This window comes from Stigmatopora argus, chromosome 11 (genome assembly GCF_051989625.1).
Source record: "Stigmatopora argus isolate UIUO_Sarg chromosome 11, RoL_Sarg_1.0, whole genome shotgun sequence".
In the NCBI taxonomy this organism is placed as follows: Eukaryota; Metazoa; Chordata; class Actinopteri; order Syngnathiformes; family Syngnathidae; genus Stigmatopora; species Stigmatopora argus.
Window position 1 is genome coordinate 3,186,003 of NC_135397.1, and position 14,764 is coordinate 3,200,766.

The 14,764-nt window shown below is 42.1% G+C and overlaps 3 protein-coding genes and 1 long non-coding RNA gene across 5 annotated transcripts; 3 read left to right on the top strand and 1 right to left on the bottom strand.

Moving 5' to 3' along the window:
• Nucleotides 1-448: 448 nt before the first annotated feature.
• On the bottom strand, nucleotides 449-2,882 carry smndc1 (survival motor neuron domain containing 1). Its single transcript, XM_077613583.1, has 6 exons — nucleotides 2,730-2,882; nucleotides 2,252-2,371; nucleotides 2,034-2,176; nucleotides 1,374-1,538; nucleotides 1,149-1,302; nucleotides 449-1,074 (listed from the first exon to the last, which is right to left on the bottom strand). Exons 1-6 carry the CDS (start codon nucleotides 2,862-2,864, stop codon nucleotides 937-939), a joined length of 855 nt encoding a protein of 284 aa, XP_077469709.1. The 5' UTR covers nucleotides 2,865-2,882; the 3' UTR covers nucleotides 449-936.
• On the top strand, nucleotides 2,086-11,325 carry LOC144084815 (uncharacterized). Its single transcript, XR_013303925.1, has 3 exons — nucleotides 2,086-3,031; nucleotides 10,054-10,090; nucleotides 11,179-11,325. It is a non-coding gene; the product is annotated as an uncharacterized LOC144084815 (long non-coding RNA).
• adra2a (adrenoceptor alpha 2A) lies at nucleotides 3,749-6,183 on the top strand. Its single transcript, XM_077613582.1, has one exon. The coding sequence runs from the start codon at nucleotides 3,958-3,960 to the stop codon at nucleotides 5,059-5,061; it is 1,104 nt and encodes a 367-aa protein (XP_077469708.1). The 5' UTR covers nucleotides 3,749-3,957; the 3' UTR covers nucleotides 5,062-6,183.
• Nucleotides 11,326-12,278: 953 nt separating the features above from the next.
• LOC144084813 (BCL2/adenovirus E1B 19 kDa protein-interacting protein 3-like) lies at nucleotides 12,279-14,714 on the top strand. 2 transcript variants are annotated; one of them, XM_077613587.1, is made up of 6 exons: nucleotides 12,279-12,451; nucleotides 12,708-12,876; nucleotides 12,946-13,003; nucleotides 13,133-13,239; nucleotides 14,063-14,212; nucleotides 14,366-14,714. In XM_077613587.1, the coding sequence occupies exons 1-6, from the start codon at nucleotides 12,430-12,432 to the stop codon at nucleotides 14,406-14,408; spliced, it is 549 nt and encodes a 182-aa protein (XP_077469713.1). In that variant the 5' UTR covers nucleotides 12,279-12,429; the 3' UTR covers nucleotides 14,409-14,714. The 2 variants fall into 2 exon arrangements, with proteins under 2 accessions (XP_077469713.1, XP_077469712.1); XM_077613586.1 differs by having other exon boundaries at nucleotides 12,708-13,003; nucleotides 14,366-14,713.
• The last annotated feature ends 50 nt before the right edge of the window (nucleotides 14,715-14,764 follow it).

The window sequence follows — 14,764 nt, forward strand, 5'->3', positions numbered from 1 at the left end:
TGTAATGAAAACAAATGTGGATACAACTCATATCATTCATTTCTACTTATGTGGTTTACCATGATTGAAATTATAGAAAAATATCAGTGGAAGGGATGGTTTAGAAGCATATTTTTAGAGTTTATCAATATGATTTAAGCTAGCATTGTTAACCAATACAATTTTCTTTTATGCAGCCATCTAATTTTACAGCATCGTATTTGTTAATATATAAACCGCAGGGGTCCACATTGGATTAGGGGATATTTAAGATAAAAAGCTCCTTACCCTGAAAAAAAATCCCCAAATAAGCCCTACTGAACTATAAACCTCAAAGTAGACCAAAAATTGTGATTGATTTAGTCATTGGCTATAACATTAAATCATTGACTTCGTTAAAATACTATATTAAATCAATCTATTTTTGTTGAACTCAAACACCCAGAAATAATTAATAAAATGACAGTCATTTATAAAAGTCAACAAATGGATATTTATTTAGCTTTCATAAATACAGAAATCAAAGGGCAAAAACAAATCTAATTCAGGCCGTTGATATTCTTACTCCAAAAGAAATCCAAATAAAGCGTCACCATCACACCATTTCTGAAGTGCTGCGCTTGATCCACAGAGTCGCGGCTACGTGGCCGATGTGTGTGTGTGTGTGTGTGTGTGTATGGAATTAGGGCACGAGTAGCTAACCTCCTGATGCCACATAACAAGTGACCCGGTTCACAAAGCAAGGTGGCCTCCAGTCTAATTTGGACATGGTATCTTCTACTTGCACAATATTAAGAAAACTACATTAACGTATCGATACAGTGGTGCGCGAGCGACTCCTCCTTTTTCCGTCATGTGTTTTACACACACAAAATGCACGACACTTTTTGTCATATTCAGTACACGGCGGGGGACGGGTAAGTATTTACAGGAGAAGCAGGGGAGGGGGTGGGGTGGTCACTGCGGCATTAAATGCCTGACGTTGTATTTGGACGTGTCGTTGTACTGCGTCATGGGCTTGTCCGCGATGCCGCAAGTGCCCACTCCCACTTTGCCATTCACGCTCTCTGGAGATGCAAATATGCTTCTTTTCACCTGCGGGAAGAAGAAACATCATCCGTTGAAATTTTACAGGTACACTCTACGGAAAGGTGGAGGGTGGAGCTTACCTGTCCTTTCTTGTTTTTCGAGTAGGCTTTGTTGTTAAACTGTTGCCACTTGGACTTTTGGTCTTCTCTCTCCTGTTCCAGTTCCTTCATCCTCAGCACCTTCTTCTGGGCTTTCTTCTTCTTGTATTCTCGCTGCTCAGCTATCTGCTCCTTCCTAGGTTTCACAGAGAAATATCACGTCGAGCCCCCTTCTAGCAGTGGCGGGGCAGATGTTGGCGGACGCACCTGGATTTGTTCCTGGATAAGCCGAGGTCATCTTCCAGGCGCCGGCGATCCTCCACCGCTTTGAGGTTTTGCAAGGGGATGATTTCGGCGTTGCCGTAGCCGGTGAAGGTGACGGCGGCCGTGCTGTTCTCGTGGTCTATCTCCTCGATCTCGGCCTCATACACTCTGCAAAAGAACCGCGTCTGTAAGCAGGTGAGTACGGTTCGCAGGAGGACATAGCCTAACATAGCATGAGCTAACATTGATTCACTTGCAGACATTAACCAGTCAAGGGGCACTCGACGGCGCTAAACGTCCAATTATTTTGACTACGAGCAAATGATCGCTTCTAGGCCTCCCGATCAAAATGGATTGGACGTTTAGCGAAGGAAATAGCCATAAAAGATGGGCATTCACGGACACAGTTTAACTGTATTGGATGTCCATATGTGTGGATGCCTTAATGGTTAAGTATTATTTAAATGAACAAAAAAACAGTAACATTCCTTATTTAGGAGTAGCAGAAGTGGGCTTTTTTGTTAAACAGTATTTCCCCAAGGAGTTTAGAGAATCAGGAAAGGCCATTTTTAGGTTCTAATGAACAAAGACGCACTGGGCACAAGAAAATGCAGAAATCAAACTCGACGGCGGCTTGTTAGTGGCGATACAGGTGACACTCACTGTCCATCCTGACTCCACACAGACAAACACTTGTCTCCCACTTTCCAGATGTGCCTGATCGGTGTCGGAACGGCGCCGTTGACGCTGGGGGCGGCTTCTGCGGGCTGCGAGGCCAGGAGGTCTTTGGTCAAGTCGATGACCTCCTGAAAAAGAAATCAGCAGTGGTCAGCTTGAAGGATGATCAAGCCAAAATGTGAGCAGCCGCTGTCAATGCAAACCTGCAAGTCTTTCTGCAGTTTGAGGAGATCCTCATTTTCTTGGTCGGTGGACAGGGCGACCTCGACCTGCTGGAGCTGAGCTTTATAGCTGCCGAGCTGTTTCACCAAGTCCTCCGACATCTGTGGGGAATCACAACATTCACTCCTTGCTGCTAGACTAGCCACGTTAGCGCAGGGTAACAGAGGAGGGAAAATATGGCATTGACGACGAAATCGACGTGTTGGTTTCGCCTAGCATCAACACAGAGACTACGATTTGTGTTAAATCTAATGTTAAATGTAAGCTAAGACGTCACGATGCGATGGAAAAAAAGATTTTATAGCGGGCGTTAGCATCGGCCTTCCATCGTCTACGTTAACGCGTCGTACTTATTGCTAATGCTAACTTTGTCCTGCCGGGGAGAAAACGACAGAAAAACATACGCAATCTAATCGGTAATGTTTCCAAACACGATATAGTTCTATAATATCATCTTACCTCTGTATTGTTGTGGATAAAATATGAATTTACGTGCGCATTAACTACAAGAAAACAAGCGCTTCGATGAACAATAATAATGGACGTCGTATTTCCGTTACTGCAAACCTCTCGATGGAAATATCGCGATAACATGGTAAATCTCGATTTGGCTCGAGGATGTCTCTAGCGGCCTTGATTGCAATAGCACCACACCTGTTGATGATTCAACGTGGACAATGCAGAAACCATACGACGCCGCTCACTAATAGCAACAAACAAAGTTAAAAAAAGACTAAATTGGTTCCCCAAGTACCCATCAGGTAGGCCTCAATGTAATAACTATATATACACATTAAATATCTGATGTAATTAACGTGATCACGCATAGATGTTCGCGTTATGATATACGAGTTGTATCAAAAAAATGAAACCTATATATAATCATGGCCGCATGTTATTGATTGTAACAGAAAAATATGTATATTAGTCTGTTTGGCCAAACGCACAAAATTCATATGCAATTAAGATGCTTGATTTGCTTGTTAATTTGGACCAAATAAATTGAAGTGCATGGAGAAAACACTCCGTCCACTAATAGGACAGTCGTGGTAATGTCTACTAAACCACGAGTGGTAGTATAATGATAACCAATGTATTGAAAACATGTCTCTTTATAATGTAGTTAACTCACAATTTTCAAATGATACTCGGGACGGGCATTTGTCTGCATTTCCTAGATTTATATACGCATATTACACTGACTGTTAAATGTATCTTCTGGAACTGTTTTTTTTTCTTTGCTCGGGCATTTTTCACTAGTATTGGAGCTCGTCGGCGTCTCGTTCCGGTGACTTTATAGATACTTATTAATCTAATACATCAAGATGACTGTCAGTGTCATTAACTAGGCTTGAGAGTCTGGTAGCGAGCGGGAGGAGCCCTCCCACCCTCGCTTGTAGCGTCACATTCATCCCTTATAAAAGAGCCCCTCTCTAGTTTACCACACCTGCTTTAAAATATCTGCTCCAACTCCATCGGTGGGTGAACCTTGCATTAAAAGCTTCTCGGATGAATGATTCATTTGAAAGCGGCTATTTATACAATTCTGGGACCAAGAAGTATGGGAACTCTTCCTCTTTTGAAGGTAGTGGAATTTCTCCTCTCTTTTCTCGCCCCCAACCGAACTTAAACTGAAAACCGATGCCAAGCGCAGCTAAGAGACTCGCCGCCATTTGAATCGGCGTCAATGGACTGCCGGAATTTGACCGACGCGGGCACCCGGCACCCCTACGCGGCTCGGACCGCGGCGCCTCTGAGCCTTCTGGTGGGCGTCCTCATCCTGCTGACCGTCTTCGGCAACGTCCTGGTGGTCATCGCCGTGACCTCCAGCCGCGCCCTCAGAGCCCCCCAGAATTTATTCTTGCTCTCCATGGCGTGCGCCGACATCCTGGTGGCCACGTCAGTCATGCCCTTCTCGTTGGCCAACGAGCTGATGGGCTACTGGTACTTCGGCAAGGCGTGGTGCGAAATCTACCTGGCGTTGGATGTCTTTTTCTGCACTTCGTCCATCGTCCACCTGTGCGCCATCAGCCTGGACCGATACTGGTCCATCACGCGGGCCGTCGAGTACAACCTACGGCGGACGCCGCGTAGGATCAGATGCACCATCCTCCTGGTCTGGGCGCTCGCCGCCGCCATCTCCTTCCCGCCGCTGATCACCATGAAGAAGGACGAGGGTCAAAAAGAACGACCGGAGTGTCAAATAAATGACGAGAAGTGGTACATCGTCTTCTCCAGCGTGGCGTCCTTCTTTGCGCCTTGCACCATCATGGTGCTGGTGTACGTCCGGATCTACCAGGTGGCCAAGAAGAGAACGAGAAGCCCGCCGGGGGAAAGGCCGGACCAAAACGGAGGGCAGTGCGAGGTAAAGTACCACTTGGAGCCCGAGGAAGACGGAGAGGTCCACGTGGCGGAAGCCGACGAATCGTCATCCGACGGCCACGAATTCACCTTGTGCTCCCTGAAAAAGTGGCGAGGCGGGCGGAAGGCCAACGCCAAGTCGGAGGTGAACGCCAGCCGCTGGAAAGGAAGGCAGCGCCGGGAGAGGCGCTTCACCTTCGTCCTGGCCGTCGTGGTCGGGGTCTTCGTCCTCTGTTGGCTCCCCTTCTTCTCCACGTACACGCTGACGGCGGCGTGCGAGTGCTGCGTGCCCCAGATGCTCTTCAAGATGTTCTTCTGGTTGGGATACTGCAACAGTTCTCTCAACCCGGTCATCTATACCATATTTAATAACGATTTCAGGCGATCCTTTAAGAAAATCCTCTGCCCGAAAAGCCGCAGAGATTTATAAGACGCGGGCTCCAGTTAGGTTCGGTGACATTTAAAGTCAGCAGTACTTATTCATTTTCAACATCGCTTATCCTTGTCGGGATCGTGGGGTGCTGGAACCTATCTCAGCTGACTTCTGGCTAAAGGCGGAAAAGACTGGTCGCCATATAGAGAACACCATCGGGCCATTTAGCACAAGTTGTGCAGCAACACGTGAAGACAGACGACACAATATTCATAATCATATCATCTTTTCAAATTGAAATTCCTCCAGCAGTGGTGTGGGAAAAAAAATAAGACCTATTTACATCGCGATACATAATAAAGTCATAAATTTCAAATTTAGCCCACAACATTATAAGCCTATTTTTCTCCCTGAATTCCCAAGGCCATAATATGGCATCTAAGCGAAGTAACTTCAGGACACAGTCACTATAGCAACCAGGCTGATGACTTAAAAAATCAAATTGAACTGCCAATTACGCCGTCCTCATTCTCCCAAGCCGGAGACAGTTATATGAGGGAAAATTAAAGCTAGGAGGTGTGTGGGCGACTGCATCGTTGAAGGCAGCTTATCATGAATTATTGCCCTTCATATCAGGATGTCATTAAATCCTCCCCTGGAGTCAAACACGACGGCAACAAAGCAAAGCAAAGCAAAGGAAATGGGAGATTAACTTTCATACGCGCACACAAACTTATGGTGCAAGTCTTTATTAACGCTATCTTGCTTTCCAGCAGGGCCATTTCAACAAGTAGTCATTTACAATGTCGAGGCGCAAACGGGAACAAAAGCAAAACGGGCGTGGAGTCGAGAAGCTTTGATTCCCATGGCTCGCAGCGTGGAAATTTGTTGTTTGAGATTCCTGCGGTACGCATGTTTGGACTCAATCTGCGAGGCTTAAAATATGACCGCTATTAGTCACCGCAAGCGGTCATCTGCGCCCAATGAATGTCTCTCTGCTGGATTTCCCACGAACAATGCGGCGTGAGATGGATTGCGTAACGTATGCCGTGCATCAACGCGCTATGTGAAGATCACGCTCGCATGGGAAACGTCGATTGGGCCATGGAGGCTCATGTCAAGAGGTTACCAGTAAATACCAGTTGGGCCTCCCGTCCGTTGAATTTTAGGAACGCGGCACTCGGATGAATATGTTTGGACAGCCCTCTTATACTGTTCTATGACATTGTTTAAATGCTAAGATGTTGTGATTAAAAAAAACATGTAAAATAAATTATTTAATTAATAAAAATGCAGTAATTGATCTTTTTTATTTTTAGGGCTTTTTCAGATTTTAATTGCAAATTTTATAAATGCCTGTTTATGTATGCATATAAAATATTTCTAACTTTAAAGAAAAACATATTGATAGAATAGTGGACATTTTCCTATTTTTACTTGCCAGCTGTAATTGTGTACTTCTCCATCGCATCCAGCAGATGTCACTGTTGTAAAAATAGAACTTTCTTCCAATATCTGTTTTACACTATTTAATTCAAAAGAAGCCATGATATAATAAAATATCCTGACCATGGGTATATTTGTGTTTCTTTTTACCATCCCTTTTTGTGCCATTGGCTAAAAAAATGTGATAAAAATCACAGCAACAATGTTTAGAAATAAATCACCCAGTACGGAGACACCATTTTTGTGCTCTTTTCAGTTCAGCTGCCTTTAATAGTCGTATAGTTCTATAAAAATGGATAAGTTGAAAAGTAAAACTCGTATGAATATTCATGGAGACGCCTTGAAAGTGGCACAAAACTCAATCTCATCAGACTTTAGTTCAATGAGCATCTAAAGCTGGCCTGTCAAACTCATTTTCATCACAGCCACATTGCATTGTGGTTAGTTTCCATCTCAGAGTTGTTAGACGGAAAATCGTATGAATATATAATCATCATATTACCATCATGTATATATAATTGTCCCATTTTTTTCCATTCCTATGCACTGTATATATTTCAACATTGAATCAGGGAAAGAAGCTGGGGAGAATCATGACAACCAATTTAAATACTTTGGCACTTGAGTATCAGTCAAAAAATACGCTAATTTTTCCATGAAAGTTGCAATTCTTAAACTGATTTTCACCAAAATCGTTGAACTTGACCATCTCCCACTGCGATATTTTCAGCAAAACAACCCCGTCCAGTCAAATTACATAACTCAACCCTGCCGTCCATTTTGTTCATCTCGTTCCTCGCCGTCCACTTTTTTGTCCGCTCGCTAAAACCAGAGATCGGTTTCCTCAAATGTTTCTTTTTGACGATTCTTCCGAGCGCTCATCATGAATTGTGACGTCCAGTCTGGCTACGAGACGTTTAAGGGCTTCTTATAATAAAGTGGATCAAAAGGCAGGCTTTTGGAAAGTTGCTGCTGGCACGCGTTCCTTCCCCACTATCGTCCGTCTCCGCCACGCCGCCGTCCGTCTCTTTGAATCTCCCCTCAAATGTCTCTCCAAAAGGCGGCTGAACTTTGAGGCAATTAAAGAGCGCGGAGAGCAGACTGTATCCCAGACGTGCGGGGTGATTAAGGCTGGCTGGCCGTGTCAGACGGAGGCCTCGAGACCATACTAATAAGTTTACATCATAGCTGGAGATGAATAGAAGGGTTTTAATTGAATGTTGGCTCATTCATTATGGATGGAGCCCGCGTCTTCCTGCTAGGATTGATAAGCAACTTTGATTCGCCGGGATGCCGGCAAAGAGGAGATCCAGCCGTATTTGGCCTTTTTCCTATTTGCTTTGATTCCTATTTTTTGCTTTGCGTCTCGCCGCTGATTGCTTGTTTACTTGCTTCGATCACTTGTTGTTCAAAGTTTGCAGATTTAATTGCTTTTCTGGCCCGGAAAATTGAGTTTGCGGTGCTTCTCAGCCTTTTGACCAGAAGTCAAAATGTGGAACAAAGCCCAAAGTTAGCAAAGATTTCCTCTTATTTTCTTTCAGTGGGTTATATTTACGAATAAGAAATCATCAGATTGAGGTCAGAGGTCAAGGTTCCAGGTTTTTGTTTTTTTTAAACATTCTAGGGCAAGGGTGTCAGACTCGGGTTGGTTCGCAGGCCGCTTTAACGTCAACTTGATTTCACGTGGGCCAGACCATTTTAGATATAATATTTAGATTATTTTTTTTTATAAATGGATTAAAAGAACTGTTTTAAAAGCCCTGAATATTCAGTTTTTAATAGATCTAAAACATTGTTTATTTTAGCTTTTAAAAAAATATCTTTACAAAATGGTTTTTGAACTAAAAACAGAAAAAAATGATTAAAAAATTACAATTATTGATATAAAAGGGGGAAAATCAGGAAATTTAATATACATCTATACTCTTCATTTTAATTTGATCCTAAAACAGAAAGTCGGCACTCATGATTTACTTTCCCGGGCCACACAAAATGATGCGGCGGGCCAGATTTGGCCCCTTGGCCGCCACTTTGACACAATGTTCCAAGACATCCAGCATAGACCGAGCTGACTCTGACTCAGTTGAAGCAACGGGGGTTGGGCTACGAGAAGCACCTGACGCCAATCCACTGATTGCACTTGTAGGACACTAGTATTGTGGAAAGGCTTGCTCTTTATGAAAAGCTACATTTTGTGGAATAGTTTGTAATGAAAGCCTAGTCTTATGGGATGCTATGCCTTTATATCAAATCAAAAGCCTTTATTGTCATCATACTCAGCTGTGTATAACGTAATGGGTGAAATATCATTCAACAAAGGTGCTAGACATTTGCTTCCAGGCCCTCCCAGTTAAAATAGGTTAAAGAAGGCTGCGAGAGAATAATAAAATTTCCACAGCAAAATACACACAGCCACACTTATAATAATTATAATAATAATCGGACATAGGCCCTGTCGTCATCATCAACGACAAAAAAGCCTACTTGTCATCACACCCAGAAACTGCGTATGACGAAATTGGTGGTGCTTCTCCATAAGCTGTGTTTACTCGCCAAAAGACTTAAATAAGTTATCACTTATTATCACTTATTTGAGTTCTTGAGTTGACAATTTGATTCCATTAATTTTTAAAAAAGTTTAATTCATGAAATGTCATTTTATTTAGACCTATCTGCATTTTTCAGTACTCATGGCTTTTTGTAATGTGACTAATATGACAATTGTATGTCCAATTGGGGACCCCAAAATATTGTCCTGCGTGCCACAAGTGGCCCCCGGTCCGCAAGTTTGAGACCCAGCTTTTATGATCGGAATATCAACGTTTAAGAAAAAAAAACGCCTTTACAAGTAAAGCTTTTTTTATGAAACAAGGCCATAACGCTAGTTATGATATGAACACAGCCATCATATCTGTTGCAGCACAAAGCAATGTTAAGAACCCCAGGGAGCGAGGACCCCCGTGTGGAATTTAAAAAAAATAAGAAAGCCACACAAACTAAGTGGAATTTATCAAAAATAATATACTTGCGTTTATCTACGTATAATAAAATTAAGTCATCCTTCAGGGACACTCATTCCATGCTTTTTCATTCCTTTCCTTAATTACAGCACATCTTTTTTTACGTGTGAAATAAGTTAGAGTTAAATTATTCATTGCATATTCCTTTCGGCAAAGATAATTCATTTTTAAGAGAAGTCTTACTTCAACTAAAGAAAAAAAAAATTAAAATAAGCAAATATGAGCAGGATATGGCAAGTCTATTTTATGGCCTCTTGACCTCAAGCTTTGTAGTATTATTACTAAAAAAAACCTTTACTCTTCTGAGGCAATTTTCTACTGATGTGGGCTCACAATGGCTTATAAATATTTAAATATGGCTTTGAAGGTTTCTAATGTTAATCTATAATTAACGTGTTTTTTGGGGTTAAAAATATAAATGAGTGCATGAGATGAAGTGGATAAGACAGCCAATAGATTTAATGATAAGATGGTATTTATATAGTGTTGTCATCTAAACAAGGCATTTGGCAAAAAAAACACCAAAAAAACTGTACTTATATTTAACAATTTGTTTAAATTTGGCTTTTCTTTTTTTTGACAGATACCGGGATATCTATTTTGAACACTGCCTCCTTCAGGTAAGGCCTAATTCTACTTTATTATGGCATTTCCTTTTTACTGAATGTCTATATTTCAAGACTAGAATATTTCTAATGGGATATGTCAAGTGAAATTGTCGAAAAATCCATCACAAATATATTCTGTACGGTACAAACATCCAAATGACTTGGGTGTTAAGTATGTAGGTCACCCCAACGCAATTATTACCCTGCGCTAACGTACCCAATTATTTATCCACATGGCTGATAGAAACAGGATGTGGCCAGTGGAGGTTAATTGTCAGACTCCCTAGTAGAACAGATGCAAAATGCCTTCCTGCCTCACGACCACTTCCTGTCCTCCATTTTCCTCATCTCCCTTCCTACCAAACCTATTTATAAGTTGCATCTACTGAATCTTTCATGCACCGTTCACTTTTGTCTTTGCACTCATCATCATAACACATTGGCTGGTTGTCCAATCCATTTTGACCATGTGACGCCGTCAATGGCCGCCAATGCGAGAAGACTAGTCGCATTCTGAATGCCGCCTGTTGCCGGGGTGCCATCGAACAAAACATAAATACAATTTCTGGCGATTATTGTCGGCAGCAACACATCCTGAGAGCATCTTATGAAATTTTAAATCTCTTTATTACCAGCACAATGTGAAATCGCTTTCCTTATAGCTTCATAAAGTTTTATTTCCAGGATATGTGCATTGCTTATTAAATCAACAATATTGGCATTTTACAAGCGGTCAACAGGTTTTTTTTTTAAACAATATGATTTATTGATATATTCCCATCTGCCCATACACAGTAATTTGCCAAAATAATGGACATGGGAGGAAATGGCCCCCAAAAACACACCCCCGGTGTGAGGTGTTAACGGTCTTCTCATAGGAGAATTATTGGATCATTTCCATATCCGAAAGGATAAATTAGGCAGATGGTTTGCGTTAAATTGCAAATGATATTATATGCTTAGATAGAAAATCAAAGTGGAACAATTCCAGCACAGTTTCATCTCCAAAATGTATTTAACAAGCAGTGCCGCAATGCAAAGATGCATTGATTTTATCACCTTATACAGTTAGAGCAGTTTGTTTTCCACGTGTATTTCAGTGATGACAAGATGAGCAAGCGTCTGCCGCCTGGCAGGAAGGAGGACACATTTCAGAGTAATAGCCTCCCTAAATTGCAGGAATAATTGAGTCTTCCAGGAATAATCAGTCACGCTAATCTCCACGCGAAGAAAACGTAATTACATTTGCCCGCCTCAAATTTGGAGTCCACTCTAAATGGACTTTATGGACTGTTCAAAATGCGCGTCCCTTTTATACACAGAACATTATTAACATGTATATATATATTTGTGTGAATAATTAAACACCAAAGCTATAGACAACAGTTGACCTTGTGTACGAGTAAACATAGTCAGGTAAATAATGAAAACCATTATTTGAGGAAATAATAATGATATGATGTTGATGATGATGATGATGATGATGATGATGATGAAATTTTATTTCTTAAAACCAATGCAACCTATCATTGAGTTCCTATAGAAGTATGAAAAAAGTATAGTAAGATATAAAATGTTATATTTATTTTAATATCTGAAATACCATGGGAAATGGAAACCATTGGATGAGAAATGCCTATTAAAACACAACGGATTGGATGTGTAACGCTGTCCGTGGTACTGAAAGATCAGTACGCATTACCAGTCAGTCCCAACAATTTAATCGAACGTCTATTGAAGCATTTAGTTAAATAAACTATGATACGGATAAATAAACAATTTTAGCTATCTTTGAATTTGGAAATCAACAAACCCCAAACTGGAAAGACGGTATAAACAAGGATGAGGCCTAATTAGGAGCACAAGCTAGTGTTGCGAAGAGTAACAGTGTTTCTATGATGGCCTTCTGATCTTTGACTGCCACCTGCAGTCGAATGTGCAGTATTGCCTCCATAATTGACCCACGACATTTATCTCAGCCTGCTACGTGGAAACATTTTGTTTGTCATGGATCGTGTAAATGTCATGGTGTGTTATAAAATACTGACTTGTGACATTTCGGAGACGCCATAAAGACTTGTTGTTTTCCCATCGAGCGTGTCAGCGCATGCGCGATGGAGCGTAGAAGAGGCGGATCTTACGTGCGTACGTGCGGTGCGCGCCCTCGCGTCGACCAATCAGCGCCGAGATAAACACTCGGTTGCGTCATTGTTATTGTCTGCGCTTCGAGGGATGCTCCAGCTGCTCAGATTTTACCGCATATTTCGCCATCGATTTCCGACTTGGACATTTTGGAAACATTTCGCCACGTCATCCAGCGCCGAAAAGGCAAGAGGAGACCAAGAAGCGCCATGTCAGAGGACAGTTTGCAAGGTATTGTCTTCAAATGATTTTGATCAGTAATGGCGATAGCAAGGTTTTGTGTATTTTACCCTAAAAGACCTACAAGGGCCCACATACAGCTAAATACAAAAATATATAGGTATATATATCGTAAAATAACTGCAAGCTAAATAGATTCTAAAGTACGTACAGCTAGTATTGCATGTTATGTCGACATTCTAAGATATTTTTGTCGGTGTGGTATTATGTCGCATTTGAGATGAAATTTTGAATGTTTATTTCCTAGGTTCGTGGGTGGAGCTGCACTTCAGTGGCTCAGCCTCTCAAAGAAGTCAAGAAGAGCTGGTAATGCTCCCGTCCACTCAGCTTCCGGATGACGTGGAAAACATGCTGCAGGACGCCCAACACGAGTCGGGCAGGAACAGCAGTTCGGGCGCAAGTTCACAGTGCAACAGGTCGGCTCTTGCTTCATTTGGGAAGGGAGTTCAAGAGAACACTGACCCTTTGCTCACCTCTTATGGCAGCCCGTGCAGAGCGATGTCGCCCCTTTTGTTTAAAAGCTCTGGGGGAAGCAGCTTGCAGGTACTAGTAGTTGTCTACCTGACTTGTGGTAGTCTAAAGTAAATAACTTGCATATATACTACTACATGGACATTGCATTACATGAACCTGAATATAAACCTTCTGCTTATCGGCGTTATGTGTTTTCAGTCAGATGAGGACCTACAGGAAAGGAAACGGGAAGTGGATCTCATGATGAAAACTTACGCTGACTGGATCTGGGACTGGTCGAGTCGACCCGAGAACAATCCGCCAAAGTACGCTTTTCCTTCTCACGCCATCGCGCTAACCACACACGCTCGTTTGATTAAGGGAGACCAGGAGTGAATTGCTAGTTTATTATTGTTTGTCCCTCCGAGTTGCGTTTTGAACATAATGTGTCAGTGTGATGCAGCGCAATTTTACACCACGCCAAAGCGTCCATCCATCTTCAATAGCCCTTGTCCTCGGGAGGGTCACTGGTAACTGGAGCCTATCCCCGCTGACTGCAGGCGGGCGGGCGACATCCTCTGCAGGTCACCGGGCAGATGCGGGCAAGCAAATATTCACGCCCAGTCTAACTGTATTGGACGTCTATCGCCATCAATGGCAGAAAAAAACATTATTAGTCAATCTCAGCTTTCCCACTTGAAGTAAATGTAATGTCCATTGCTGCCAATGGCAGATAATGAGCTAAGGTATATTGCAAAAAAAATACATGTATACGCTAGTGAAATAAACTTTCCAGAACAAAGAGAACATACAAGTCCAGAGGGCTCAATTTATCAAATTGCGTTATTTTTTTATGAATTAAAATAATCCAGAGATATATTGCAGGAAATAAGTGGTATACAGTACATCTTATACAGTGTATTTACATTCACACTACTGAAAAAAACTTTGCAGAAGAGAGCATAAAAGTAAAAAAATAAATAATCAAGAGCGCAATTTATCACATTACAATGCTTTTCATAGAAACAACTACGTATTTAAAGGTAATGATGTAACTCCACAAAATGCGCTATCGGCACATCCCTAATTTGGTGACCTTAGGCAGGCAACCTGCTGGCGCCCATGAAAGTTTGATGTGCTCCTCCACAGGGTGTTCCTGCTCAAGCACCCAAAGCGCTCCACGCCGCTCAGCATCCGTAACAGCAGCGCCATGCGGAAGGGTGGCATTCTCTCGCCCGACTTCCTGCAGCTCTTATTGCCCTCGCTAATCATCTCACACATACTGGCCATCGGCCTTGGGTAAGCTATGTGGAATACGAGAGAGGTAACGTTAATGGAGCTTTTTAGTTTTCAATATCAGACTAAATTTGCTGAATGGAGATTGAGACTTATTTCAACTATAGTAAATACGAGTTTGGTATTTGGCACTTTTTCTAATTCCTGTCTTTGCAGGATATACATTGGGAAGCGACTGATTTCCCACAGCACCTTGTGAAAAGAGTCCTGCTTGGACCTTAATGCCACTTGAGCATGCCTTAAAATGAGAAGATCAAATGTGAAAAATCAAGCAAGAGCAGGCAATGTGACTGAAACGCCTCCATCACCCTCTCATTCGCGTGGGCCTTCCAGCCCGGATTTCTGCTGCTTCCTGATCCGTTGTGTGTCTCTTTGCATCGAATCACTTGATTTAAGTCCACAAATCGTAAATGACAATGTATTACTATTTTATCAATGTACTGTGATGACATCACTCCAAATTTGTGATTTTTTTTTAATGTGATGGACAAATGTGGTTTAAAATTCCGAATAAAAGTGAGAAACTTGCGGCTCGGCGACTTCATTGAAAGAAAA

What these genes read in the sequence shown, in the direction of transcription:
- LOC144084813 (XM_077613586.1), top strand. Translation starts at nt 12,430, where the DNA reads ATGTCAGAGGACAGTTTGCAAG. An exon ending in GTCAGAGGACAGTTTGCAAG is followed by an intron (nt 12,452 to 12,707) that starts GTATTGTCTTCA and finishes TTTATTTCCTAG; the next exon opens with GTTCGTGGGTGGAGCTGCAC. An exon ending in CCCGAGAACAATCCGCCAAA is followed by an intron (nt 13,240 to 14,062) that starts GTACGCTTTTCC and finishes GCTCCTCCACAG; the next exon opens with GGTGTTCCTGCTCAAGCACC.
- smndc1 (XM_077613583.1), bottom strand. Translation starts at nt 2,864, where the DNA reads ATGTTATCGCGATATTTCCATCGAGAGGTTTGCAGTAACGGAAATACG. An exon ending in TTATCCACAACAATACAGAG is followed by an intron (nt 2,372 to 2,729) that starts GTAAGATGATAT and finishes GATTCCCCACAG; the next exon opens with ATGTCGGAGGACTTGGTGAA. An exon ending in TTATCCAGGAACAAATCCAG is followed by an intron (nt 1,303 to 1,373) that starts GTGCGTCCGCCA and finishes TGTGAAACCTAG; the next exon opens with GAAGGAGCAGATAGCTGAGC.
- adra2a (XM_077613582.1), top strand. Translation starts at nt 3,958, where the DNA reads ATGGACTGCCGGAATTTGACCGACGCGGGCACCCGGCACCCCTACGCG.